The 27,555-nt window shown below is 43.1% G+C and overlaps 1 protein-coding gene across 1 annotated transcript; it reads left to right on the top strand.

The window, feature by feature from the left end:
* Positions 1 to 31: 31 nt before the first annotated feature.
* On the top strand, positions 32 to 27,555 carry dop1b (DOP1 leucine zipper like protein B). Its single transcript, XM_054787588.1, has 38 exons — positions 32 to 258; positions 2,333 to 2,513; positions 4,783 to 4,964; positions 5,039 to 5,209; positions 5,294 to 5,483; positions 5,564 to 5,662; positions 6,137 to 6,260; positions 8,187 to 8,296; positions 8,752 to 8,863; positions 8,950 to 9,070; positions 10,071 to 10,190; positions 10,355 to 10,460; positions 10,880 to 11,116; positions 11,203 to 11,495; positions 11,585 to 11,961; positions 12,898 to 13,169; positions 13,241 to 13,393; positions 13,504 to 13,595; positions 15,086 to 15,276; positions 15,365 to 16,922; positions 17,847 to 17,946; positions 18,040 to 18,228; positions 18,810 to 18,932; positions 19,022 to 19,156; positions 19,233 to 19,288; positions 20,130 to 20,234; positions 20,637 to 20,703; positions 20,786 to 20,945; positions 21,308 to 21,390; positions 22,619 to 22,728; positions 22,804 to 22,953; positions 23,553 to 23,614; positions 23,702 to 23,830; positions 23,902 to 24,038; positions 24,105 to 24,160; positions 24,245 to 24,388; positions 26,079 to 26,211; positions 26,291 to 27,555. Exons 2-38 carry the CDS (start codon positions 2,376 to 2,378, stop codon positions 26,549 to 26,551), a joined length of 6,846 nt encoding a protein of 2,281 aa, XP_054643563.1. The 5' UTR covers positions 32 to 258; positions 2,333 to 2,375; the 3' UTR covers positions 26,552 to 27,555.

Raw genomic sequence — 27,555 nt, 5'->3', positions numbered from 1 at the left:
TCCGGAAATGAACCAGTCCGTCTATCCTCTGTGTATCAGCTGAGTTGGAGGATACCGCCCGGTAATGACTGTCATGATAGCAGCACTTTAGGAACACTTTGTTTTGATGCGCTCCATTTAGAGAATAAAAGAAATGCATCATATGTGCTGCCAGCCTTTTTTAAACCACAGTGATGTGAAGGATACAACGATGTTGATGTCTCCTTGTTCTTCGAAATCAGTGAGCTGGTGCGCGTCTTGGCGCTTGTTTTCCGTTTGGTGAGTCATTTTATTGATGCACCTGATACTAAGCTAGCTAGCTTAGCTAGCTGTCTTGTTTAAGGTGTGTCTTTCTTAATTTACAATGTGAATTATTGTTATCGATTAAATATTTTAAATGTCCCCTAGCCCTAGCTTGCTAAATATGCACAAATAGGATTTTATCCCAGCAGCTTCATGTCGACGTGCAGTTACATAACAGACTCAACTACTTATGCAGCTATTGGGCCAAAAGCTGTCTCATTATGCTGTGGACAAGTGTAGTGGTGGGCATAGGGTCAAATCATGTGACAAGGTCCGCTGTGGATGTCCACGCAGAGAACACGTAGACATCCATCTGCTTTATCATGGCTGTCAGTCTGCACAAATGCATGCAGGAGCACTGAGAAACATAGAGCAATAGTGATGCTATTGTTTGTTAAAAACCTCATTTTGTTGTTTTCTGGGGGTTGATATGATATATGATACATGATAAAATTCACTCACACATTTGACATTAAAAATGTCCCCTATGCACAGATTGAAGGGACTGTATGCAACAGCAAAATATAACACCACCACCACTATGTTGCCAGCAGTGGTTTAAAAGAGCTGATTGTACAAAAAAATGTCTATAATGTTCACAATTACGAGTTAAACTGCATAAAAAGTGTCGCCTTCAAAGAAAAAGCTTTAAATATTGTTTTTTTTTTTGGTGCAGACCATTCCAAAGGGCACCACAGCCAGCAAGATACAGAGAACAGGAAAAACTAGTGTCTTGTTAATAAAGGAACATATACAGTGCATTAGGTAAATACTAAGTATTAGGCACGGCTGCTTTAAATAAAGAACATTCTTCAATTGCAATGGACAGATACTTCAAATAAAAAAAAAAACATATTTCACAATTATTGTACATTTTTTCAATTCAAGCATTAATTATGTGAATAAAGGAAATACCTACAGTGAGTGTATGGCACACTACTTCTAATAAAGATAGTGTTTCAAGTTTCTTTCCAATTTTGCCTTGCCATAGACAGTAAAAAGTGCAGAAGGCAGTAAGTTTAGTTTGTTAATTTTGCTTAAATGGGACAAAATTGGTTGTATTCAACAACGTGTTTGGTTTTGAGGTGGTAAAACAAATTGGTCGTATTACTGCACTTGATCGGAAATGTATCCCGGCATACTCTGCAGAGTATAGTTTTCTGCTGATGGTTGGAACCAAGTCCAAATGCTGGATGTTATTGATAGTTGTGATGTAATGTAAAGTAATGCTTTGTATTTATTTTGTGTTGTGTGCATAAAAAAAAAAAAACAACACAGATGGGCTAACTCTGCGGTCAACCTGCACCTCAAAGAGAAAGAGCACTCTTTCTTTATATGGCCACTGTTCAATGTACACATTCTGGACAGAGAAGATAGATGGTTTGAAAGAGGAGTGAGGGAAGCCACTTACAGTATGTTAAGGTTGAGAAGCTGTCACTGAACAGAGGGGGAGGTCTGCGACACCACCTTTCTCCCACATACAATGCTGTCCTTTCATCGCTTCCTAAAAGATTCAATCATTTAGCCTCTGACAAATAAACAAGGCACAGCCACCTTGGTTTCAGGTGGGTCCATGACCATCATTCGTCTCCGGTTACATCAAATTTATATCAGTATTGACAAAACTGTTTTTAAAAAACGTTTTTATTATTGTTGCTTCTGAAAGTTTTCCACCACCCTGTCCAGCCCCACCCATGGACCGGTTGGGGACACCTGGCCTAAAGAATGTTGGCATATTTTAAACTACATTAAACACTCCCATCAGTGAGCAACAATTTCACCATGTCTGCCGGGGTAGAAATGAAGCAGCAAGCAAGTCCTCCTCTTCTTGCAAAGCTTATCTCTGCTAAGCCTCAGCGAGTCCAGATGTGCCCCTCCCCCTCCCCTAATCTTGTCACCACCCTTTATCTGCACTCTCTCCCTCTCTCACATGCATTGCCTAATTCTGTTTACCATAAACATGCCCCAGAGGCATGTGAACATGAGAAAGTTGATTTTGATCCATGCCTCCTAACTCCAGACTTTCTTGTTTGTGTTGGTTGTTCGGCAGACCGATTTGTGAGACCATGCTACCCACGTGACCGATTTGTGTCATGGATCCCGAGGAAGTAGAGCTGCAGAACGACTACCGATATCGTAACTACGCGTCTGTCATTGAGAAGGCGCTGCGAAACTTTGAATCTTCCAGCGAATGGGCGGACCTCATCTCCTCTTTGGGCAAGCTCAACAAGGTACAATGCAACGCATGAAAGACATGATGTTGATGCTTTATAAAATTGAGTGAATGCTTACTGTTCAATAGGAATGGAATGGAAATAATCTGTTCCTGAGTCAAACTGCCCCCTTAATAAAACCTATTAACTTATTCAATACCAAAGACGTAGTTATACGTTTTTATCAACCCAAAGGCCCGACCCCCAACAATGTATACGTCTTTTGCGAAAAAGGTGATGACGCAAGTAGGCCTGTCACGATAACTAATTTTGCTGGTTGATAATTGTGCTATAAATTATTGGCGATTATCGATAATTTCGACCTTTTTTTTAGACCATATTATCATTACGTTTATCATTCAATAATAACTGTGTCATGTCACATTTGAGCCATTAGATGATACTCAAGTGTAGTGTGTCTGTTGGAGGCACATAAGATGCCTACAATGCTCTTGAATGAATCGCGGCGCGTCACCACTTCACATAGCCTTTGTATCGCGAGCTCGCGCCGCCCGGCACTATACATTCAATTCGCTGATCAAACGCCCCAGCAAGCGCCAACCGCCGGGAAGAATGCACCTCAGCACATCCACACTGGAACTGTGGCATTCGGCTTAGAAACTATCACTTTTAGCATTTGCTTGCTAACTGCTAGCTAGCACTCAATGTATTCAATCACTACGTAGCTAGCCCCCGCCTCCATGTACTGTGACAAAGACGCTGAAGAGCTGACAGGAGGCTCCCTCTTTCCCTTAATTTGACTATACAACCAATGTGCTTAGACACAAGCAGAGTGAACCCTCCTGTCATCCAGCCTGTGTGCTACAGCAAGACGAGGAAATAGAACAGGCATACGTACGTACATGTCGCACATGTCCATTTATCGAGGCGTCAAAATTATCAACCTTGTTTTTTTTCTATCATCGATTATTCGTTTTATTGATTATCGTGACAGGCCTAAACATAAACCATAAAAACGGCCACTGGGTGACAGAAATGCATTCGATAAGAGGTCAGCAGAGATCGTGACGACGGTAGAAAGACACATGACAGGAAGAAGGAATTTGGAGAGCGTGGAGGAGTGTAGCGTGCAGAACGTTAATCATTCTTGGGGAAATTGTAACACGCGCATGCACATGCACACACAACACGCACACACATGCACACACATAGTTGAGTTCCAAATGTGAAAATTGTAAATAGTTGATGGCGTTACATTTGTAAATAAATAGTTATTTTGGTGTAAAAAAAAGAAGCTTTTTTGTGTTGTTTATGTTGTGGTATAGCTGTTTAGATATTTGAGCTGTAACAAAAGCAAAAAATATTTGTGTCAAAGTGAAATCTTTTCACTAAAAGATACCCTTTAGTAGTCGGGAGCTGATATTTTCCTGAAACTTCCCTGTGTTCTACTGCTGATAACGAAAGAGCGGAAAAAGGTCAAAACAAAATCTTTTTTTGTGAGGAAAGACGGGAGTCTAATCTTTCTTTTGGTAGGGTCCATGTTTATATAGCCACAGAACACAATATTCTATGTGTCTTGAAAGATCAGAGATCGATCAAAATTGTCTAAAATGGCCGGTACTGAAGGAGTTGTCTTTTAAAAAATGGCTGGGATTGAATGACTTAACTGTACAGGCAGTTTTTAAGTAGCGTAGAACATTCTTAAAAGTGGCCTACTATGCAAAAGTGACTTTTTATGATGTTCAAACAGTAACAGAGTTTATGAGCACCATCCCTAGCTATATGAGCCCGTCCTGTGTATATCTCCTAAAAACAATAACAACACGTTGCAACTTGTTATTTTTGTTTACTGTTGCTCATCATTTTTAATGACTATTTTGTTGGGACAAAATGTTTAAAATAGATATGGCACTTTTTCTATTACTTGTACAGTAATGCCTCGCCACTTCACGCTTTGAATTTTGCGGCTTCACTGTAATCACCTTTTTGGGGCGGCTTGCAGCCGAGTGTGAAACGTCTGGGATGAGACTCAGCACCTCCAAATCTGAGGCCACTGTTCTCAGTCGGGAAAGGGTGGATTGCTCCCTCCGGCTTGGGAATGAGGTCCTGCCCCAGGTGGAGGAGTTCAAATATCTCGGGGTTTTGTTCACGAGTGAGGGAAGGTTGGAGCGTGAGGTCGACAGGCGGATCTATATTTTTTTAAAAACAGCTGTGAGCTGTAAACGGGCCGTGGGGCGCACTTTGGACACCCCTGACGAACAGTCCTGGTACAAATTGCCACATTTAATGAATTGTTTACTAATTATTTTCTCTCCCTTACTGTTAGGCCCTGCAGAGTAACCTCCGCTACTCCCTCTTGCCCAAGAGGCTGATCATCGGCAAGCGTCTGGCCCAGTGCCTGCACCCGGCCTTGCCCAGCGGAGTGCACCTCAAGGCTCTAGAGACCTACGAAGTCATCTTTAAAATCATTGGCACAAAATGGCTGGCCAAGGATTTGTTCATTTACAGGTACAGAAAAAAGCTGAAATACTTGGAATAGAGAGACACATTTTTATCGTCGTGCATATGTTTCTGTGTTTTAGCTCAGGCTTGTTCCCGCTGTTAGGCTACGCAGCCACAGCAGTGAAACCTGTTCTGCTCACACTGTATGAGCGGTACTATCTACCGCTGCAAAGGGCTTTGCTGCCCAGCCTTCAGGCCTTTATAACGGGACTGCTGCCAGGCCTGGAGGATGGACTGGAGGTCAATGACAGGTATACTGGTCATTATAGCCATAGAAAATATACAGTATCTCACAAAAGTGAGTACACCCGTCACTGAAATACTACTTTGTTCAGGACTGATGCCTTGCTGCTTAAGTTGTCTCTGCTGGTGGGTCAGCAGGTCTTCTATGGAGCCCTGTGGGGTTCCATACTAGTCAGTCCCATAGTTCGACTGCCCGCCACCGTCTTTATCGTCACACACTTTGACCACGCCTTACCCTTGCAACAGCGGAAACACATGCTCGGCTATGACCATCCCCTGGTGGTGAGCGCGTTTGTCTTCCCCGTCATTAGTTGCTCGATGTAGTCGGTTGTTGCAACATAAGGTCTTCTGTCTTTCTTCAGGTGAAGTCTGTGTGTCTTTCCCTGCAAGACTCAAATGTTCTGGTGCAGAGGAACATGCTCGAAATCCTGCTCTTCTTTTTCCCATTTGCCACATGCCTGGTAGGTGAACGCCAAATCACAAGTTCATAACTATTTTCTGTGGAGAACATCTTTAGTTTTCAGTGGCCAAATTAGAGTTTTAAAGCAGCCAGCATCTTTAACAACATAAAGAAAAAAATCCCCAATTATGATTGTTATTGTTATTAAATACTGTATGCCATAAATGGTCCAATTAACACCTCTGCCAAGTCTCCCATAGCCACCTGGTGTGTGGTCTACAAAAACAACACAAACAACCGGCAAAGTCTCTAATTAATGCCATGTGAAAAAACTTCAACAAGTTGTGGCTGTAGGCAACCTCCTGATGTAGTTTTTACCGGCTCCACAAGAAGGCAGTAGCTGCATTTAAAGTACCATGAGTGGTCAGCACCCTGCAGCTTTATCTACCTCTCCATGCATGAGAAAATGTTGGTTGGTTGGAGTTTACCATCTCTTGCTCATCATCTAACTTGTTTTACATTGTTTTGGTTTCAGGACCCAGCAGAGACCAATATTGTGATTAGCACACGCGACATGACCAGGGTGGTTTCTGCGGCTTTACTAACACTGCTCCGCAGAGACATGTCCCTCAACAGGCGTCTCTATGCATGGCTCCTAGGTAACTGGTCTTTACAATGTACTTAAGTGCTGAGTCACGTGTTCTAAGCTACAGCCGTGGTAATGTCAATTTCTGCTTTTCTCCGTTTGCTGTAGTGTTTGTTTTTATGTGTACAGTGGAACCCTGGTTAGCGTGTTTTTCAGTTAACGTTGAAAAGTGACGCCAAAAATCTGCCTCGCTTTGCTTACATTTTCCGGCTTGTCGTGTTATTAATACACTGCATTAGTGTAAACGTGTTCTTAATGTATTTTTATCACAAAACATCCTTACATGGAAATGGGAACCGGAAGACATCCCATCTATGATGTCGTCAGCGGTTGACTCTGCCGTTCTTTGCTAACTAACACAGTTATGCAAGAAGTCTCAAAAATGTTAACACAAAACCCATTTTTATAGTTTTGAATAGGCCTGTCACGATCACACATTTTTGCTAGTCGATAATTGTGCTAGAAATTATCCACGACAATCGATAATTTCGATAATTTATTTTAATTTTTTTTTTAGATCATATTATCATTAGGTTTATCATTCAGTGATCACTGTGTCATGTCACATTTGAGCCACTAGATGGTGTGCAGTGTATCTTTGTGAGGCACAGAAGATGCCTACTACAGCATGTACGAATTGCGGAGAGTCACCACTTCACATACCCTGGGTATCGTGAGCTGGCGCCGCCCGGCACTATACATTCACTTCGCCGATCAAACGCCCCAGCAAGCGGCAACCGCCGGGACGAACGCCCCACAGCACATCCACACTGGAACTGTGGCATTTTGCTTAGAAACTATCGCTTTTGTGCTTTTATTCATATTAGCGTTTGCTTGCTAACTGTTAGCTAGGACTCACTGTATTCAATCACTACGTAGCTAGCCCCCGCCTCCACGTACTGTGACAAAGACGCTGAATAGCTGACAGGAGGCTCACGCTTTTCCTTAATTTTACTAAAAAAACAATGTGCTCAGACCCAAGCAGAGTGAACCCTCCTGTCATCCAGCCTGTGTGCTACAGCAAGACGAGGAAATGGAACAGGCATACGTACATGTCGCACATGTCAGTTCATCGAGGCGTCAAATTATCGACCTCGTTTTTTTCTGTCGTTCCATTAATCGTTTTATCGATTATCGTGACAGCCCTAGTTTTGAATGAGTTAATCTAATTTTATCACAAAACATCCTGTTAGCATCCTAAGCTTGCTAACAAAATGGCAATCAGAACCGGAAGTCAGCTATGTTGCCCGTCTACGTCATCAGCAGTTGATTCTCAAAAATGTTAACACAAAACATGTTTTTTATAGTTTTACAATTATAGTTTTACATTCATACAACAATTCTACATGCATATAAATGGTGAATAAAAGGGATGAAATGATGAATCAAAGTGATAAATGAACATTCATTCGTTGAAGACATGACTGTTCCCAAAGACACGATGTGGCAGCGAGAGCAACACCTTCCTCTTCAACACCATTTTTCTGTTTTGTGACTAGTTAAGGAATTCAATAGTGTTTCTCACTTTCTTTATCAAAATGCTGGCGTTAGCATCATTCTTTGGCCGCATTTTGGGTTGTGTAGGTGAGAAACACGATTGAAGTAACTCATGGCAAAAAAGGAATGTGTTGATCTCACTGCCAAGTCGCGTCTTTGGAAACAGTCGCGTCAAGAAGCATATCTTCATTGAAGGTAAACGTAACCTTAAATGTTTATTTATCCCTTTCGTTCGTCATTTCATATGCATTTGGAATTGTCTTCTGCGTGTAAAACTATAAAAAGATGTTTTGTGTTAACATTTTTGGCTTTCTGGAATGGATTAATTAGATTTTCATGATTTCTTGTGGGAAAAGTGTATTCGATTAGTGTTCATTGCAGTTAGAGTCCGACCTTCTTCTACGACCTTCTTCTATATCATTGTGTTTATTTTTTTTTTCAGGCACAGACATAAAAGGGGAAATGGTTGCACCACATCCGACCCTGTCCACATCATCGGAGGAGCACATGTTGTTTTACTTCAGCACATACTCTAGTGGTTTTATTGTGCAGGTACTTTACTTGAGTATCTTTTTCAAGAAAATGTTTTGGTTAAATGAAAAATGACAGCTACTGTACATATAAATATAAATGAAGAAGTGTTGCAATGTCAGTACACGAGTGATGCTGTAGCCTGCAGCCAGATTGCTTAACTAGACTAGTGCAACAAGTTAATATGGGAAACCCCTCTCAAAATGCACTCAGCCATTGTACTAAAGAAGGGGATGAGCGTGGGCTTACAGGGCGGCCATTTAGAACTATTTATTGACTTCTGTCGCCTGTTAGCTTCTACTTTCTGGAAAAAAAAAGGTGCAGTTCTTGCACGCAGCTTGTAAAGCAAACAAGAGGGGACAGAATACTTCACATTTCGGTCACACGTGTTGTATCTGTTTGCACAGTGTTTCATGTAATGTTTGTTTCTCACCTGTTATACTCCTTCCTATCTGGTGGTGTCTGTGTGGCTTCAGGGTCTGATTAACATCCTCAAACAGAAGGATGTGGAGAGCAAACCGGAGAATGTGATTGGTTACCTCAGGCCTTTTCGCATCATTATCAGCCTGCTGGATAAACCGGAGTTGGGTAAGCACAGCACAGAAGCACATCAAAACATTGAATTACGGTACTCGCTCCTTCATTGGTTTTGTATGGATGGCAACCCTATCCAGGTCCAGCAGTCTTATGCAATGTGCTGCTGGAGGTGGTCCGAGCCTTCTACAGCTACTGCCAAGACATGCTGGGGGAGGATACAGTCCTCAGCTCAAGGCTCTCAGGCAACCAGTTGGCCAGGTGAGGGCAGGAAAGAGAAAACCAAACCAGGCCAAATGCGGCCATAAGTGACATCAGGCCGGTCCACGACTTCAACTCAAAACTTGGAAGGAGTAACATTTTTACAGCAAATTCCTAAAAAGTTTACATTGCTCCTGTCGTATAGAGGATCTTTGACTAGTGCTTTTGCAGTAGGTCCTTGTTCCTATCATATAGAGCAGTGGATCTCAACTGGTTTGGCTGCTGGACCCACCATCACCCCTCAATGACCAGCTGCGACCCAAATTGCAGAAATTTTTCAACTCAGACTTCTCAAATATCTTACATTTAAAGGGACCGTTTGCAGCACAACCTGAGCTGCGGCGGTGAGACGCTGTCTCTCTCTTTATGTCGCGCTCTTCTCCAGCAGATATCTGCAGGTGTGTGTCGGATGGAAAGCATGTCCCTCCCCTCCTGCTCAAGCTTGACAAAGTCACCATGAACTTGGCACGCACCTCATGGTGGCGTAGCAAGTGAATCGCGCAGACAAGAACGCGGGGTGCATTCATCCGTTTTTTTTTTTCCCCAGGCAAAGACACGCAAGTTGAGAATCACTCAGATTGAGGATCATTGATTATTTTTGCAGTAGATTGTTTGAAACAGCAGAGCGCTCCTGCTATATACAGGATCTTTGACTATCGTTATTAATGACTAACTAGCCTTTTGGTCAAGTTTTGATCATATGGCTGGGCCTTGCATTGGCATTGCACACACAATAAGAAAACTAGTGAAGGACGAGGTCCGCCCCCTTATGTGTAGCATTCCAAAAGTGTGGCCCCCAGAGCAATTTAAATGTAGTTAATCACTACTTGTATGGTGACGGGGTTGCTTCCCAGCATCCCCAGTGGCTCCAACAAAGCGTGTTTCTTATACGTTGCAGGGAAGTAAATACTGTCTACGGTGAATATCAAGTTGAGGTTATTGTGGTGACTTCTGAGTGTGAGAGCGTGAAGAAGTAACATATCCACCACCGTTTCTATAGCATGATAAAGGAGAACAAGAACGCATCGGAGATCATAAAGACGATGAATATGCTCGTGAGCTCCATGAACAGTGAATATTTGTGGGAGTACATGACTCAGCGCTTCTGCACGTCTCTCAGGTGAGCTGCACTTTCATTGTCACGTACAGTATAATGACCACAATATACAGTATATTGCATTAACCCTAAAGATGGCATCCCAGTAATATGCGTGTTCCAAATAACAAGTTGTATGTGAAGTATGCATTTATTTTAATACACTTCCTATCATTTCTGTTCTGTAGTGGCAAAGATGTTGATCTGCCAACACCTCAAGTCATCAGTTGTCCTGCGCCCTCTGTCATAGAAATGTCTAATCTCATTATTTTTCTGCTTGATGTTCTTCCTCTGGTAAGGAACTCTCTATTTTTAGAATCAGTAGCACCTTCCGTTGTCACGCCAAGTATCTCTAAGGTCTAAAACAAGATGATTGACTTTTAAATGATCATTCTCCAATGCGATTTTTCCCATAGGAAATAATGGGAATCAAATTAAGTGTGATTCTTAACTGTCATGTAAGTGTAAAAATAATAATGTCTCCAAAATGAGTGGTCGCCTTACAGAATACTTGGTATAATCGGTAATGGTATAACTGGACAGCATTTAAATTTAGAGGTTCCATTGTAGCGAGTGTGAAACATTAAGACACATCCCAGTCTGCTGGCAAAGGCTCCAGCTTTCCCATGTGCAATGACAAAAATGGACGGATGGATGGATGAATAAATGTTAATAAATATATATATTTTCTTATTTCCTATGTTCTTCGAAAGGAGCTCCATGCTGATATCCAGTCCCACTTCCTTCCTGAAATGTTGGGCACCATGCTGCGGACCCTGCACAGCCACATGGACTCCGTTAGCTTGGAAGACATCACACAGGGCCTGCGTGCTTGCTTCAAAGTCCTGAGTAAGATCCAGATGCCTGTGGCCTTCATGGACTTTGAGGCAGGAGCCCACACAGAGGAGACAGAGTTAGAGGTGCAAGAGGAGGATGGCAGACTGACTCAGGTACACGTTTGACCATGACTTTCTAACAACAACTGGAAAGTTCTTCATTGCTTTATTGCTTGCTGCATTGTGTAACCGCTAACCAGGATATCAAGGATGGAGAAAGAGATGGCAATGTTGGAGAGGATAATGGTCACCATGGTGATGAAGAGCTCAACACAGATGGGGTTGAGGTCGAGCCTGCAGATGGCGTCTACCCGACACTCAGATCAGAGGACAGCGGGCTGGGGATCAGCGCCTCACCATCAGAGCAGCACTTCCCGCCTGTCATGGGCTCCAAGGGCAATGGCAAAGATGGTCATGGAGTGTGGAGAAGGGGGGGCAGTATCAACACCACAACAGTATGTTTGCAGGAGATCCTGGCATTCATAGCCACAAGGTGAGCTACTCATTATTTCTCAGCGCACAATGCATATAGAACATGACCACTCACCTTTCAAAATAAAACTTCTTGGGTGTTGGTTTTAGACACCTGCTGGTACAGGTGGAAGATGTTGGAGGACTGGAGGAAAAGCCCCGTCCTGCTGCCTCTGTGGACCAGAAGACGTTGCTACTAAGCATAGGAGGATTGGAAATTAAAGACAAACTGACTGAACTGTTCACTCCCAACAAAGTAAAAACTCAGCCTGGGCCAGATGCCCAGCAAGCAGAGAAGAGGAAAGAACGTGGGCACTGTCTAGACTGGGCTGCTGGCTATAGGCCGCGGGGCAAGGCTGAGATCTCTGAGGCGTGTCGACAGGCCTTCACGGCCACCTGCCACCTGCTCTTGGAGTGTACCACCTTTCCTGTGTACCTGAGTGAAGAGGAGGCTCTGGCTCTACACGCGGACATGTTTGGTCACACAGGTCAGTTGAATTGTATTCCTCTACCCCCCTCCACTTACAGTATGTCACATTTCAGCAACTATTTTTTATTACGGTATATCATCTCAAGGAGCACACTAAAGAAATGAAACTTAGATACGCTTCAGAATAGTCAGTGTTCATCTTTCATAGCAGTATAGTTTCACTATCCACTGAAAATGACTCAACACACAGCCATTATTATGATTAATATCTGGCAACACAAGTGAGTACCAAGATGACTGTGTCTTGGCTACGGTCAAGCATGGTGGTGGTAGTGTTATGGCCTAGGGCTGCATGAGTGCTGCCGGCACTGGGGAACTGTGGTTCATTGAGGGAAACACGCTGTTGGAAAACTGGGTCACATGGCAGTTTTCAAACATGATAAGGGGCCCAAACACGCCTCGAAGATGACAAGTGCCTTGCTGAAGAAGATGAAGGTAATGGAGTGGCCAAGTATGTCTGCTCCAGACCTGAACCCAACTGAGCACCTGTGGGGCGTCCTCATTCGCAAGAAAGGATGGATTCCAGTAACAACCTGTGCAGCTCCGATAAATTCCATGCCCAAGAGGATTTGGGCAGTGTTAGATAACAATGGTGCTCACACTATTGACACTGAGGACAGAATTTGGACATGTTCACTGTGAGGTGTGCTCACTTGTGTTGCAGCACAATCATGGCTGTATGTTGACTTTTTATCCATCCATCTTCTAAGCAGCTTATCCTCACTAGGGTCGCGGGTAGGCTCGCGCCTATCCCAGCTGACTTCGGGCGAGACACACTGGCCTGGTCGACTTATTTTCAGTGTATCATAAATCTATACTGCTATAGAAGCTGTACACTGACTACTCTAAAGTATATCCAACATACTTTCAACAATATTGTTCCTTGAATGGAAAATGATTGAGATTTAAGCAGTGTTTGTCCGTTCATGCATAGGAGGTGACATGGAGAGCTTGCCCGTGTGGCTCAGGTCTATGATGACGCTCTGCTGCATGTCAAGGGACCACAAAATCCAACACACTGCAGTGTCCTCTCTGTTGGAGCTCATCAACCACTCCCAGTCCTTAGCACTGGTCATCCAGGACAAGAAGAGACGCTACCAGATGTCAGACTCCAACCCGCTGAGTGGGCAGCTGCAGATGATCACTGTGCCCCCCATTTACCCTGCTTTGCTTTGTGCTATAGAGGAGGGCACTGACTTTTATCAGGTTAGGAAAATGATTATGCTACCCAAATAAGTCAGTAAATGTGGTGCTGACGATTTTGTCTTTTGACCCAGAGGGTTGCCCAAGTCCTTTGGAGCCAACTGGACACTGAGCGTCGAGAACAGCACACTTCCTGCGTGGAACTCTTTTACCGGCTTCACTGTTTGGCTCCATCAGCAACCATCTGTGAGGACATTATCTGCCAAGCGCTGTTGCACAGGGAAAAGGTGAATTTTACTGCTGAGCCACTATCATTTTAATTTCTGCTTTTTAACTATTGCTAATAAGCAAATAAGGCAAACATGTGTAAATTGTGACTTGTACATTTGTAACCCAGGCTGTGAGGCTTGAAGCCCTACACCGCTTCACAATCCTTTGGCACCTGACCCGTGAGATCCACACAAACAGGAACAGTCGCTCTTTTGACAGGTTAGTGCATACAGTATGTTAACCAAATTAAAACAGAATTTTTAATATTGAGCCACCAGACGTACTGTATATTTGAAATAGTCATAACATAGCCTTCCGTAAATGTGCTAATTATAGTTGGGACATTTTTTTACCCAAACTGCAAAGGGACGGGGTGTTAATTGGAGGCAGGCTTTAATTTAATTGTTATTTCCAAACTCATTATATATAACAACTTTAGTTTATTAAATCTTTAATAATGATTTGTGCATGAGAGAGTAGAAAAGGAAATTGAAGCCCTTTGTGACCACATGGTCATTTGTTAACAAGTATATTGCACCACACAGCAACAACAGCACCGATGTCATAATATAGTATAGTAATATAATATAGTATAACATAGTATCTCCAGCAAGTTTTTAAAGTTCTTGCAGAGGTAGATGCTGACCACTTGTGATACTTCAAATGCAACAAATGCAGAGTTAATATAAATAGCGGTGGGAGGTTGCCTCCTTCCACAGCTGTTACCTCACCTGGTACGAATCAGAAACCCCAACGTTATTCGCTTTTGTCCACTCGCTACATCGATAGACAAACAACCAGTCACATTCACATTCATACCTATGGACAATTTAGTTTCGCCAATTGACCTAATGTGCATTTTTTTGTAATGTGGGAGGAAACCGGAGTACCCAGAGAAAACCCACGCACGCACAGGGAGAACATGCAAACTCCACACAAAGATGCCTCTGACTGTGTGGCCAACATGCTAACCACTCTGCCACCGTGTGGCCACTAACTAAAATACCAATACAAGAAGCATTCTAATTGTGAATGTAGTATCTTACATTGGCCACGTGGTGTCAGTAATTGTTCAGTGAGACAGGCACCAGACATGATCGCCAGTACAGTCATTTATTGCAGTTTGACATGATCGCACAACAGGCACAATAATCTTAACATAAGTATTATAATGCACTCATCCCTCGTTTATACCGGTTACAGACCCGACCGCTATGATAAATTTAAATTGATTTGGATTTTCAATGTTAATACATGTAATTGACAAGTGACGTCAAAGCAGAATTTAAGGAAATACATTCAGGTATTTCCCAAAGCTTGTCAAGATTCATGACATGAGGTCGCTCTACACTTCTCTCCCCTTATCTGTCACTGTCATCCGCCGCGTGCTCCAGCATACCCCCGCGACCCTAATGAGAACTAAGCGGCACAGAAAATGAATGAATGAATGAGTGAATCCCTCTGCGGGAATTCACCGATCGCTGTCGGGTCTGGAACCAATGAACCGCAATTAACAAAGGACGACTGACTGTATGGGAGATTCCAGTTATAGAGGCTAGAGCTTATACAGTAATGAACATTTTCTGCAAGTACACTTTGATCATTCATATTTTGACGGCCAACCACACATGTGCAGCCTCTGAATTGTTGTCTCATATTACGAGTCAGTTATTCTGGCATCTTGAACTTAAATTGTGGTCCTCCCTCAGGTCTCTGTGTGTTGTGGTGGAGAGTCTAAGCTGCGCCGACGGCTCAATAAGTGCAGCAGCTCAGTGCTGGCTGGTCCGAGCTCTGTCCCTCACTGACGTGATCCGGATCCTGGAGCCGATCCTGCTCTTGCTGCTTCACCCCTCCACTCAGCGCTGCTCCATTCAGACCATCAAACAAAATCTCACCGCTGGTTAGTTTGTTTTCCAGCATCCTTTGTTTTATTTTATTTTTTGGTTAATCTTTTATCTGTTCTGTCATAACGTTTTTTTGTTTTAAAGGCAACCTAAAAGTTCTAAGCAACAGAAGCCGATGGTCCGCCAAGGCGTCTGGTACATTAGTAGATGGTGTGGCTAATGAGGTCAACACCTTCAATGTTCACAACATTGTGGACCGGGAATCCCTGTGGGTGCAATTAGACAGTGATCCAGAGGTGACCGGTCTAGGGGACGCTTTGACGCTATCCAGGAGTGAGAGTGAAGCGACGGAGGAGGAGGATAGAGAGGAGGAGGAAGATGAGGCTGTCAAGAGCGAGCACACGGAATCAGCAGACACCAGTGGTGCCCAGGTGTCCACAGAGAACTCTGGCTCTGGCACCGATGAAGGAGGACTGGTCAATGGCCTGCAGAGGGTCGAGTCTGAGCGCACCCAGGCATCTGATTCCCTGTCAAGTGAGGATGAAGAGGACCTCGAGCTGGAGGCCATGGCTAGATCTCGTCTGTTAAAGCAGGAGCGAGAGAAGAAAGAGGCAATCGAATCGCTCTTCCATCATGTGCTTCTTTATAATGTGGCAGGCGGCTGGCACCATTTACTCCAAGGCTTGGCGCTGCTCGACAGCCTGCTGAGGAGTAGCGCCAAATGCCCTCTAGTGGAGGCATTGTCCTCCACGTCGCTGGACACCAGCTCTGCAGCACATTTAAACCTGGTTTCCAACCTCTTGCAGCGTCATCAGCAGGCGCAGGATGGCATGAGCTTCTACGGCTGTTTGCTTTCCCCTTCATCCTGCCCCTCGGTGCCCCCATCTCTTCTCATTGAACTGCTGATGAACTTGTGCCTGCGATTTCTCTGCTCTCATTACCCTTCCTACATGAGCCTCGGCCCTCTTGACTTGCAGGGGAACAGGGATGTTCAGGTGAAGAGTGTGGAAGTGTTGACACGCATAGTGAACCAGCTTACCTGCATGGGACAAAGACAGGAAGGCAGCCTGGAGCACATCCGCAAACTCCTGGCAGGATGTAAAGTGCAGCAGTATGCTCTTCTTACACTTTCAACTTCTATGTATATAAGCCAAAGGGGAACAGACAAGGGAGCATCCAAGGTTCTGGAGCTGCTAGATGAAGAGGGTGGCCTGTCAGAGGAGAGTCTCGTCAATGTTGGGAAGGGAGAGGGACAGGAGCAATATCCCTTGCAGGTGGAATTACTGAAACTCCTCCAGGCTCTCATAGTTTTGGAATACCACGTGTGGCCCAGCGAGGCTGCATCTGCAACCGGATCAGGCGGCGCATCCGGTCAGCCCGCGGAATCGCCGACTGGCAGCAACGCACTGACCCGGGGCTGGCACACTGCTGTCCTGTTCCAGCAGTCCATCAAGGCAGCCCAGTATGTCCAAAGTCACCCCATCACCGCTCAAGGAATGTTCGTTTCTGCCGCTGCCAGGGCTCTGCAGCCACAGTATGGTTATGCCATGCATCCCCACTGGGTGTCGCTGCTGTGCTCTTCTTTGCCATACTTGGGACGCTCATTGGGCATCATTGTTGCCCCACTCATAAATCAGATTTGCAGGAACTTGGATGAACTGGTTAAGCTTTATGAGCATGATGGAGGAAAGACAAATCAGAGGTAAACAAATCTTACTTTAACACACACAAGTCATGTGGAGAATATCATTATAAAGTTACCATAAAAGAAACTAATATATCATCATTACTATTTATATAATAATAAATTAGCTTAATGAAGTTAAATTGACAGTGAATCCACTTGGGCATCCCGTTTTATTTAAAAAAATATGGCCTATTATTTAAAAAAAAAAAGCATATTTAAGTAAATGTTACATTTTCTTTTGCCTAAATTAAACATTTTCAAGCGTATAAATGGTTAAATGACAATATAGAACACATAAGGCATTCAGAAGATATGTAGTATTCTGCACTGGTCACTCGGACACATAAATAACAGGCTTTTATTGCAGGTATGAATTATCTCACAACAGGAACAATAATCCCTAAAACGGGCTACTATTGCCCGTAATCCATGCCAAGATAAAACTTTTTCTCTGCCTCCAACTCAGCTCCCCTAGCACTGGGCCACATTTGCAGTAACACACGAGCACAAGTCTTATTTATGTCTTAAATGGCTTATTTGTTATTATTATGTCTGCTGTATTGGATAATACAAGTGTAAAGATGACCATAGGGGTGTTATTTCATAGCTAGAAGGCTCTAATGTTAAACGTATTTAGAAGGTTGTATTAATTAATTTTAAAACACTGAACAGTCAGACCCATGTAGCATGCTCTATTTCTGGTTCTGTGGTTATCATCACGTGTTTCCTTTACCATCACTGGTACCCCTCTGTGTTGGTGTCACAAAAAAGCCAAAGAAAAAACAAAACACCCTTGTGGAGTTAATCCTTTAGATGCTCCCTGAACTGGAGTCTCTCGTGAAGTCACACATGGTTTGAACAGGTTTCAGAACAGTTTGATTAAACTCCCAACTTTGGAAGTTTATATTCAATGATTGATTTGTGTTTTTGCATTGTTAGCTTGACTGGTCGGAGGGAAAACATTGCACCGGACTACCCACTGACCCTTTTAGAAGGCCTGACCACCATTACACACTACTGTCTACTCGACAGCAAGAGAGTGAGACCCACACGCACCAACCCAACAAGCAGTCCAGTACTGCTTGTTGACTGTCAGTGTAACATGTATTCCTCTTCCTGTCTGTATTGTTAGGCCATGGTCAGCTCTGACTCCGTTGAAGTCCGCAACGCACGCAGCGCTGTGATCGAAGCGCTGCCGCACATGCTCAGTAGCATGGCGTTGCTATGGGGCGTGGTTATGAAGGAAGAGTTTCACAAGCGGTCACCTGACACTGCACAGAGCAACAAGCACAGTTCTTCTGTCTTCTTTAAAAGCACCAAGGTGTGTAGTTGCTGCTAGATACTGAGAGTATCTCACAAAAGTGAGCACACCCATTAAATTTCAGCAAGAATTTTATGCAGTACACTAATATTATATCATAGAAATGAAACTTAGCCACTCCATCACCTTCATATTCCTCATCTTGGAGGTGTGTTTGGATTTATGTTGGGAAAACGGTCAGAGAATGTCACAGTCCATGTTGGAATTCATGTTTCCCCTCACTGAATCGCAGCTCCCCGGTGCCGGCAGCACTTATGCAGCCCCGGACAATGAGGCTACCACCACCATGCTTGACTGCAGACAAGACTCAGTTATCTTGGTACTCGCTTATGTTGTCAGTTATTTAGACAGTAATGAATGTGCGTTGAGTCATTTTCATTCTATACTGCTATACAAGCTGTACACTGACTACACCCAAAGTATATACAAGTTTCATTTACTGTATATAGTATTGTCCCTGTAGTAAAAGTGCTTGCTGAAATGTGAGGGGTGTACTCACTTCTGATGAGATGCTGTATACATTTCACAAATGTGCACTGAGTAAGAGCAGATTTCATCCATTATCTCTGTGTGCTCTAAAGATTCTGCGCCAGCGGATATTACAGTTCCTGGTTCCTCTGACTGGTCAATATGGGGTTCCGCTCATGGCTTCACTTGGAGCAGCGTGGAGCAGCCGGAAGAGTAAAAGGAGGCACACAAACAATGTAGGAACTGAAATGTTTTGAACAACACGGTGAAGAAATTGAGCGATTAAGAACCCCATTAACGCATCACATGATTGTCTCTACTTTAGGTCTTACCTGCGGTCAGTGAGCCTCATCTAACCATCGTAGATCTGGTGAAATCATTGAACGTCCTGCATATGGACACAATCCTACAGTTGGTCAAAGAGGTGGTGAAAAAACCTCATCAGCTCAAAGGAGATCAGGTACGACAAAAAAAATACATGGACACTCAGAAGTTCTGTTATCACAAACCTTTTTGGTCTGTTTCCTCTTAATTAGAAGTCAACCCTGGTAGACATCCCGATGTTGCAGTTCACCTACGCTTATATCAAGAGGTAAGTAGCGTGAGACACGTCTGAAACTTCAACTTCACGTGTAGCGGAACCTTCAAAGTAGACCGCAATCCTTTCCATGTCAGTCAAAACTGAAATTATCCGTTCCAGTGTCAAGCTGTTGCTGTTGCATTTAAGTATGCTCGGAAATCCCAGAAAATACATCTACACTCATAACCTGAATTCAACTTAAGTTACGTGGTGTCTTTGAATGCAACCTTTCATGGCTCATAATAATGCGTTTAAAGTGTGATTCAAATGTTGTGCTACTATTGAAGAGGCTATAGCGTGAGGCAAATACATTTTCACACATGTATGGTATCTTTTAGCTTGATTTAAATTTTCAGTTCATTTGAAGCTGTTAATACATACAAATATATATAATCTTGTCCTGTCATTTATCTTTCTGTTCATAAGATGCAGCAAAAAAATGGGCATATTTCACACATAGTGGCAAATGCTGATTCATCATAATTAATTGACTTGAAAACTGTGATGAATTTGATTACAATTTTTTAGCATTTGGCAGCCCTAAAAATAAAACTACTCACACTTTGATGACATGCATCAAGCATTTTAACATAATCAACTGTCACACAAGTCTATAAATAAGTCACCCACAGCCATATTGCTTCAGCCATTTTGTACTGAGCAGCCAGGACAGAGATGTATGTCCTCCATTGCTATATCACATTAAGTTCCTATTTCTACAGCTAAAGAAAAAGCGAATGTGGGACATTTGAGGTGTACTCTTCCAGAAAGTTAGGGTTGAAGTCCAAATTGTTTAACTGTAAGGGTGTTTGACTTGTGCGAATGCTCACCTCTTCTCCTTTTATGTTCGTAGCCTTTCAGCTCAAGCCTTGCAGGAAAACATTGCCCCTCTCCTCAGTCTTCTACGGGAGTCTGTCCAACTGAATCTGGCTCCACCTGGTCACTTCTTACTGCTGGGGTCTGGGCATATATTTACTCGCATATTTACAGTTCTGCTCTTAAGTTTACATATCCTAGCAGAATTTGTGATTTATTTGTATTTTTTGGCCATTTCTCAGAGAATGTGAATGATATTACAAAAGCTTTTCTTTCACTCGTGGCTAGTGATTGGTTGAAAGCATTTATTATCATACAGTTATGTTTATATTCTGCACAGGAGACTGTCAAAGCAAACCCGCTGTAAATGGAAGAATGGAAAATATAAAATTGCCACTACATAGGTTATATGAAGGCACACATGTAATAAGTGCAACAGCAAACCGCATTTGAAACTTTTGAGCACAACTGTAAACGCCACAGTTTGATTAAAATTGTCTCCTCTTTGTTAGCTGATCAATTTTCTGACGTGTGTACCTTGTAGCATCTTAAATGAAGTTGTGAATAGACTCCCCAACCTGGACAATAAGAAGGATACCCGAGATCTGCAAGTATGACAATTTAGCACTTATTTTCTGTTCTAAGCATTTGATCCAGGCTGTAAAACGACCTAGTAACACTGTTGTTGGGCAGGAGGTGACTCAGCGCATCCTGGAGGCCGTGGGCGGAATCGCGGGGTCATCTCTCGAGCAGACCAGTTGGCTTAGCCGCAGCCTCGAGGTCAAAGTTCAGCCGCAGGTGTGCCCCGAAGCAGATGAGCCTGATGACGCTGATATGGATGGCGACCATTTTGGTAAGTTGTGATTCATATTTCTGCACGGCAATGTTATGCAAGCAAATGTGGCACGAAGTAGCAGAACGAACATTATTGCATTGATGATAAAATACGACTTTTAAGTAGAGGCTTGGAGCAGTTACAGATTTTAATGTTTGCTTTTGTGTCTTGCACTTGCACTACTAATCTAGAATTTGGACTTCAGTATGCCTCGAATTTGTTACGGCTTTGCCAACATTTTTTCATTTAGATGTCCCTCTGTGCAAGCCTAAAAACTTTGTTGTTTTGCACAACGGCCTCAGTCCACAGTGGGGCAACTCTGAAATGTTTGAAGCTTTGTAAAGAGAACCAGATGAACTCATTTTTCTTCGTCCTGGCAGAGACAGCGGCTCAGGCCAGCACCATGGTTTCATCCTCGGCTCCCTCAGTTTACAGCGTGCAGGCCCTTGTAGTCCTGGCTGAGGTGCGTTTGTTTTCTACACAAAAGTCAGTACACTCCTCACATTTCCGCAAGCATTTTATCACAGTGTATCTTCTGTTGGAGATTAACGTCTCCGCAACCTACTAAAGGTCAAAAGGACCACTTTAGAAAATTAATCAAGCCAATTTCACTTCCCACTTACGTGTTTGTTAATCTCCAGTTATGAGAAGGAAAGAAGACTCACACACTGGTATTAAATTTACAAAATGTATTAAAAAATAAATCAGACAGAATAATTCCACATTCTTCGGATATCCGGGCGAGCTGTCTCTACTGATGTTCTCCTGTGGCATCCTGACTGGAAGGAGAGAGAGTCGGCCTCGATCGCTCATCCCCTCTGCCTTTTTATAATTGTTGTCCTCGGACCATCGGCACCAAAATATCGTATCCTTGCATTCTTTGGCGATATGTGTGTGATGACAACAGCTGAGAATTGCGTCTTAGCTTACGCGGTCGGAGTCTCATCAGCGCCTTTTTCTGAACAAAATAGCACATACCCTCCCAGATTTTACGTTGTCTATTTTGACTACATTCTGTGACCTTACCTGGCTGCTGACCCTGGCTGGTGCAAGCTGTTTATGCATCGTTATCCCTCACGCTCCCTCTTCCCCTTTCACCTACTTAAACCAATGTTCATCTATTCAGCTGACAGTTTAATAAAGCATCATTTCTATAAATGACTTGTACTCACTCACTCAGTTATTAGATTAATCGATAAAAAAGTTATCATTACATTGTACTTATATTAAGGCACTCGGTTAATAATTCAATCAGTGAACATCAATAAACAGTTTGTCTAAAATCTACTTGTAATAAATATTTACTCACTCAGCTAACAGGTTAATAAAACAATATTATCCTACACTTCTCCAGGGACAATACTCTAGCGTAGTCAGTGTACTACAGCCTGTATGTAAGTATTGATTTATTATCCACTGAAAATGACACAGCCATTATTGTCTAAATATCTGGCAACACAAGTGAGTAGCAATATAATTGTTTCTTGCCTACAGTCAAGCATTGTGGTGGTAGCGTCATGGTATGTGGCTGCACGAGTTCTGCCAGCACTGGGGAGCCGCGCTTCTTTGACGGAAACATGAATTCCATGTACTGTGGCATTGTCAAACACAAACTGGGCCACATGGCAGTTTTCCAACATGACAAGGAGACCAAGCACACATGCACATAATGCATTTGTCTTGCTGTGTAGATCTTGGCACCACTTCTTGACATGGTATACCGGAGTGATGAGAAGGAGAAAGCAGTTCCTCTGATTTCTCGTCTCATGTACTATGTTTTCCCCTACTTGAAGAACCACAGGTAGCTATTTGACGCACCATGCAAGCACTTCAGGCCTTTTTGACTTTATAATGAAGTCCTTCTCTGTGTTTGTAGTGCCTATAACATGCCCAGCTTCGAGGCCGGTGCCCAGCTACTGAGCAGCCTGAGTGGTTATGCCTACACGAAGAGGGCCTGGAGGAAAGAAGTGTTTGAGCTCTTCATGGACCCCCTCTTCTTCACAATGGATGCCTCCTGTGCACCGAGGTAAGGGTGTTATTTCATTTTTATTTCTATGCTAGCTCACAGTGGTCCACAGTGTTACTTAAAATATCAGTTTTACGTGGTGGTACACTACCGGTCAAAAGTTTTAGAACACCCCAATTTCTCTGTAGGAAAATCCTACATTTTTAAGCGTTAAGATGGTTTGTGTCTCTTCCATTGTTAATTTGTTAAATGGCTTTTCCTTGCCATTTGTGTAGCAACACGTGGCTTTCAGGCAGTACAATACTGTTCAGCTGATGCTCACGAGGGTATAGCGCCACTGTGTGTTCCAAACACTGCTTTTAGAAGGAGTAGGCTACGTACTGTAAGTACTCAAGAAAAGTTGGAACGCCTGTAGGAATTGGTTGCACCAACTGCCAACCGCTTGGTCAACCTCCATTTCTGCAGAACGGCTTTAAATTGTTAAACTGTGGCAGTTCACCACTTACCTTTGTACCATTTCAAGTTATTGAAATTAATTATTAATTTGTTGGGGTTTTTTTAACCTGAGAGTGAAGCCTCAAAATTCGAACTGCGATGTGGCAAGGGACGACTGTAATAAGCACTTTGAAAAGTTGCTTTTTGTCATGTGCTCTCTCTAGTTGGAAATCCATAATTGACCACCTGCTGACTCATGAAAAGACCATGTTTAAAGACCTCATGAGTGAGTACAAGAAACCTTCAAGGAATGGTTGCTATGAAAGATGTGGCAGAATGACAGATGTGTGAATGTCCCACTTGACAATTGCAGGCATGCAGAGCGGCTCCTTGAAGCTTTTTTCCAATGTGGACCAGAAACCCATGCTAATCAAGCGCCAGGCGTTTGCGATGTTCAGTGGGGAACTCGACCAGTATCATCTCTATCTTCCTCTCATCCAAGGTGGGACAAGGTCCATTATATGCAGTCAAGAATGATGAGTGTAGTGGTCACAACATGTTGCATCCCAACAGAGCGGCTCACGGAGGCTTTACGAATGAATCCGAGCCCCGCTGTGTCTGCTCAGATGTTCCTGATGTTCCGTGTTCTCCTGCTGCGGATTTCATCCCAGCACCTGACATCTCTTTGGCCGATCATGGTCACAGAGCTGGTAAAAGTTTATTTTTTTTTTTCACACACACACACTTTGTTTTACTGACAACTGCTTTCTTTTCAGATTCGCATATTTGCGCGTCTAGAGAAAGCTCTGCTGGAAGATAAAGATGTCTCCAAGTGAGCTCAAGATTTTGTTACCCGTAAATTCCCTGAGAATGCAGACACTCTAAATGACTGTTATCTCCACTTGTGTACTCCCAGACTGGCTAAAGTCGTGCGTGGAGCCCTTGACAGAAACCCTCCGGTGAATTTCTCTCAGGCGGAGTTGGATTTGTACCTGTCAGCTTGCAAGTTTCTTGACACGTCCTTGGCTTTCCCTCCAGAGAGGATACCACTCTTTCAGATGTAAGCAGTCATATTTGGGGAAAGAGGACATGTCGTTATTCTCACAAAAGTGAATACACCTCTCAGACTTCAGCAACCATTTTATGATATCTTCTTAAGGGACAATACACTTTTCCAGCGGTGTCCACACTTTTTCCACCGAGGCCCAGATACCAACGCGTAGGCCATTGAAACTTTTTTTTTTTAAACCAACCCAAGCGGACATGCTCCAATGTTTTTTTCTTTTACATTTAAAGAAAAAACGGCCTGCATATCATCTTTGTGTTATCGGTGACAAAGTGTATTTTGACTCTTTTACTCTTTTTCTTTTACATGACACTTTTTTTGCTATATAGATATTTTTTTACACACAGTTCAACTTTCTTCTAGCACCTTTTATTTTGGAATATTATGACTTTGTTTTCATATAATTCTGACTTTATTATCGGAATATTACTGTAAAACAACCAAATTTTCCTAAAATTGCAACGTATTCTTTGTTTTGTTAGTTTCTCGTAATATGTTGACTGATATTTCAGCTTTATACAATTTTTTCTCTTTATTTTACGACTTTATTCTCCTAATATTTTGTCTTTATTCTCATAAAAATTAGTCGTTTTCTCAGTTTTTGCTGTTGCTTTTATTTTTTTTCTTGTTTAATTGTATTTTAGAATGTGCTGAGGAACGATTTATTAAAAAAAAAAAAAAGAAACAAACAACTCCGGGCCATACTTTGGACACCCCTGCTCTATACTGTAGATACCAAAGTGTATGAGGCACACTTAGGGCTCAAACCTGGACTGTGCTTCTGTGCTACCTGCACGTCAAAGTGAAAAGGCACTCTATGGAGGACAAAAATATGCACATTCTGAACGGAGAAGACATGTTTGAAAGAGGAGTCAAGGTTGAGAAGCCATCTCTGCACAGTGGGGGAGGTCTGCGACACCACCTTTCTCCAACATACAATGCTGTCCTTTCATCCCTTCCTAAAAGATTCAGTCATTTGGCCTCTAACAAATAAACAAGGCACAGGTGGGTCCATGACTATCATTACAGCTCAATGGAATGCTAACGGCCATCGTTGGCGGCCAGAGGCCCCCCTATTGTACCCTAACGACCGTCATTTGACGCCACAAAAGACCGAAACCATTCTTGTCTGGACATGCCTCCTCCTTTAGAGGATCTGCACCAAGCTGTGGGACTAGAGCTGTCCTATCTAGTTGGACTAGTGTTTATCCCACCTTGTCTTTGACTATGAACTGATGAAGCCTGCTCGGATCAGAAGTGGAACGTCTTCTAAGTCAACTTGATCAGTCCAGTTGCGATCGATTCAGTGCCCTGACAATACAGTGACTGGGTGAATGAGAATATTCACAGGCATATCTATGCCTTTAACTTGTTAGCTTCCTTTGTTGCGAGTGACAAATGGCAATTGAAGAGAGACGTGGAGGGTTCTGGAGCTGAACCTAATCTAATAATTACAACAGTCACTTTTATCGCAAATATTCATCCAAAATCGGAGGCGAACATTAATGTCAGGCTACCGAGATGGTTTGGAGGGGGAGCAGCAAGCCGTACGCTGGTGCCTCAATGCAGCAACATAATCCAGAGCGTCAAAAATCGACATTTTTACGGGCGTCTCAATGACTCGCGTTTGCTAGTCGCAGGTGATCTCAGAGCGTATTTACTGTATTTCTGACTCCATGTACAGGTACCGCTGGGCGTTTGTACCTGAAGTGGATGTGAACCACTACAGCGGTCCAGAGAGTGCACTGATAGAAGGACAACAGGAGTGCAAGCCCCATGTCGTACGGATACTGGAGGGAATACAGCAACGTTACGGGGTAAGACGAGAAGTCGAATATGGAAATTGTTTTCTTCAGACTCTTGTGTGGGCTTACCTTATGGAAATATGTTTTGCAGGCATTCAACGGGCTGAGTGAGGAATCCATTTCGGAACACTTGGAGTTTCCCCTCCTCACCCAGCGCTCTTTGTCCTCCATCACCCAGCTGTTGCCTTTTCTTTGCACTCTGTGCTGTTCTTTCCAGGCCCCCACTTCCTCCCACAGCCAACCACTGCCCCAAGGCCAGGTAGCAGACTACCCGGCAGCCAGTGCGGACGGAGTGTTAAAGAGGCTGGAGCACATCATTGGGGAAGAGTTCCTGGATGCCATGGAGAATTAGAAGTCCTGCAACGTGGACTGAAATAATGAAAATTGGCAACGCCGCTTTGTTGTTAACTGTTAGATGTGTAAAACTTGCTTTGTAATTTCTTTGAACTGAGCTGCACATCAGTTAATACATGTACAGTGTGTGCGAGGTGGCCTCCACTTCCTACATGGGGCTGTGCCGTGATCGTTTCCAAACAACTGCATGTCACACTCGAAAGGTAAATAGATGTTGAAATGCATACGGACGTCTCTATGACATTGAGTATTTGTGTACTTGAATGCAAATGAGCAGATCCACCAGTTTTCCTCAACATTTAGTGTTCTGACAACTGACCACAAGAATGTTCTGTCTTGAGGAATCTCTTGATTGTTATTGTTCAAAACTCAGTGGACCTTACACTTAAGCGTAGTTTGATGTTGTTTTCATGCCATTTTGGCTGTTAAGGGAAGTATCTTATTTCTTAATTTAATGTTCCACGATAATTAAAATAATTGCTTTTTTCCCCTCAATGTTGAATGTATACCTTTTTCTTTAAATTATTGTACACTTGAATATTGAAAACTGCACCTTTATTTAGAATTTTGCCCATCATCTGCAGTCCTTATGGGACACAAGATGTGCCTTTCCCTTTTCTGTGTGTTCTCGATAGCTGCCTCGTGCTGGCAGTTTTTCGCTAACAGGTATTGAAGAGTCAGTCAGCCAATATTTTGCATTTAAAGCTCTCTAACAAACATACAAAAACCACCAACATTTACATGCCGTGACATGCATATTAACCTAGCTAAAGCGACATTGCTATTGTAGGAGCTAACACCAAGGAATAACTTGTCTGACGTAGTGATACGGCGCCTCAGGCCACGAGCGATGTGCGATACCGCTGATTTCCTTTCCAAAGCCATACTGACTAAAAGACAGGCTGGTTTCAGCGATACCGACACATAGGCCTATCATGATGATCGATTAATCAAATGATTAAAAAAAAGGTTGATATTTGTGATGCCCTCAATAAATTGACA

The sequence above is a fragment of the Dunckerocampus dactyliophorus genome, chromosome 9 (assembly GCF_027744805.1).
Source record: "Dunckerocampus dactyliophorus isolate RoL2022-P2 chromosome 9, RoL_Ddac_1.1, whole genome shotgun sequence".
In the NCBI taxonomy this organism is placed as follows: domain Eukaryota; kingdom Metazoa; phylum Chordata; class Actinopteri; order Syngnathiformes; family Syngnathidae; genus Dunckerocampus; species Dunckerocampus dactyliophorus.
The sequence above is the reverse complement of the archived record's forward strand: the minus strand, read 5'-3'. Positions and strand labels throughout refer to the sequence as shown.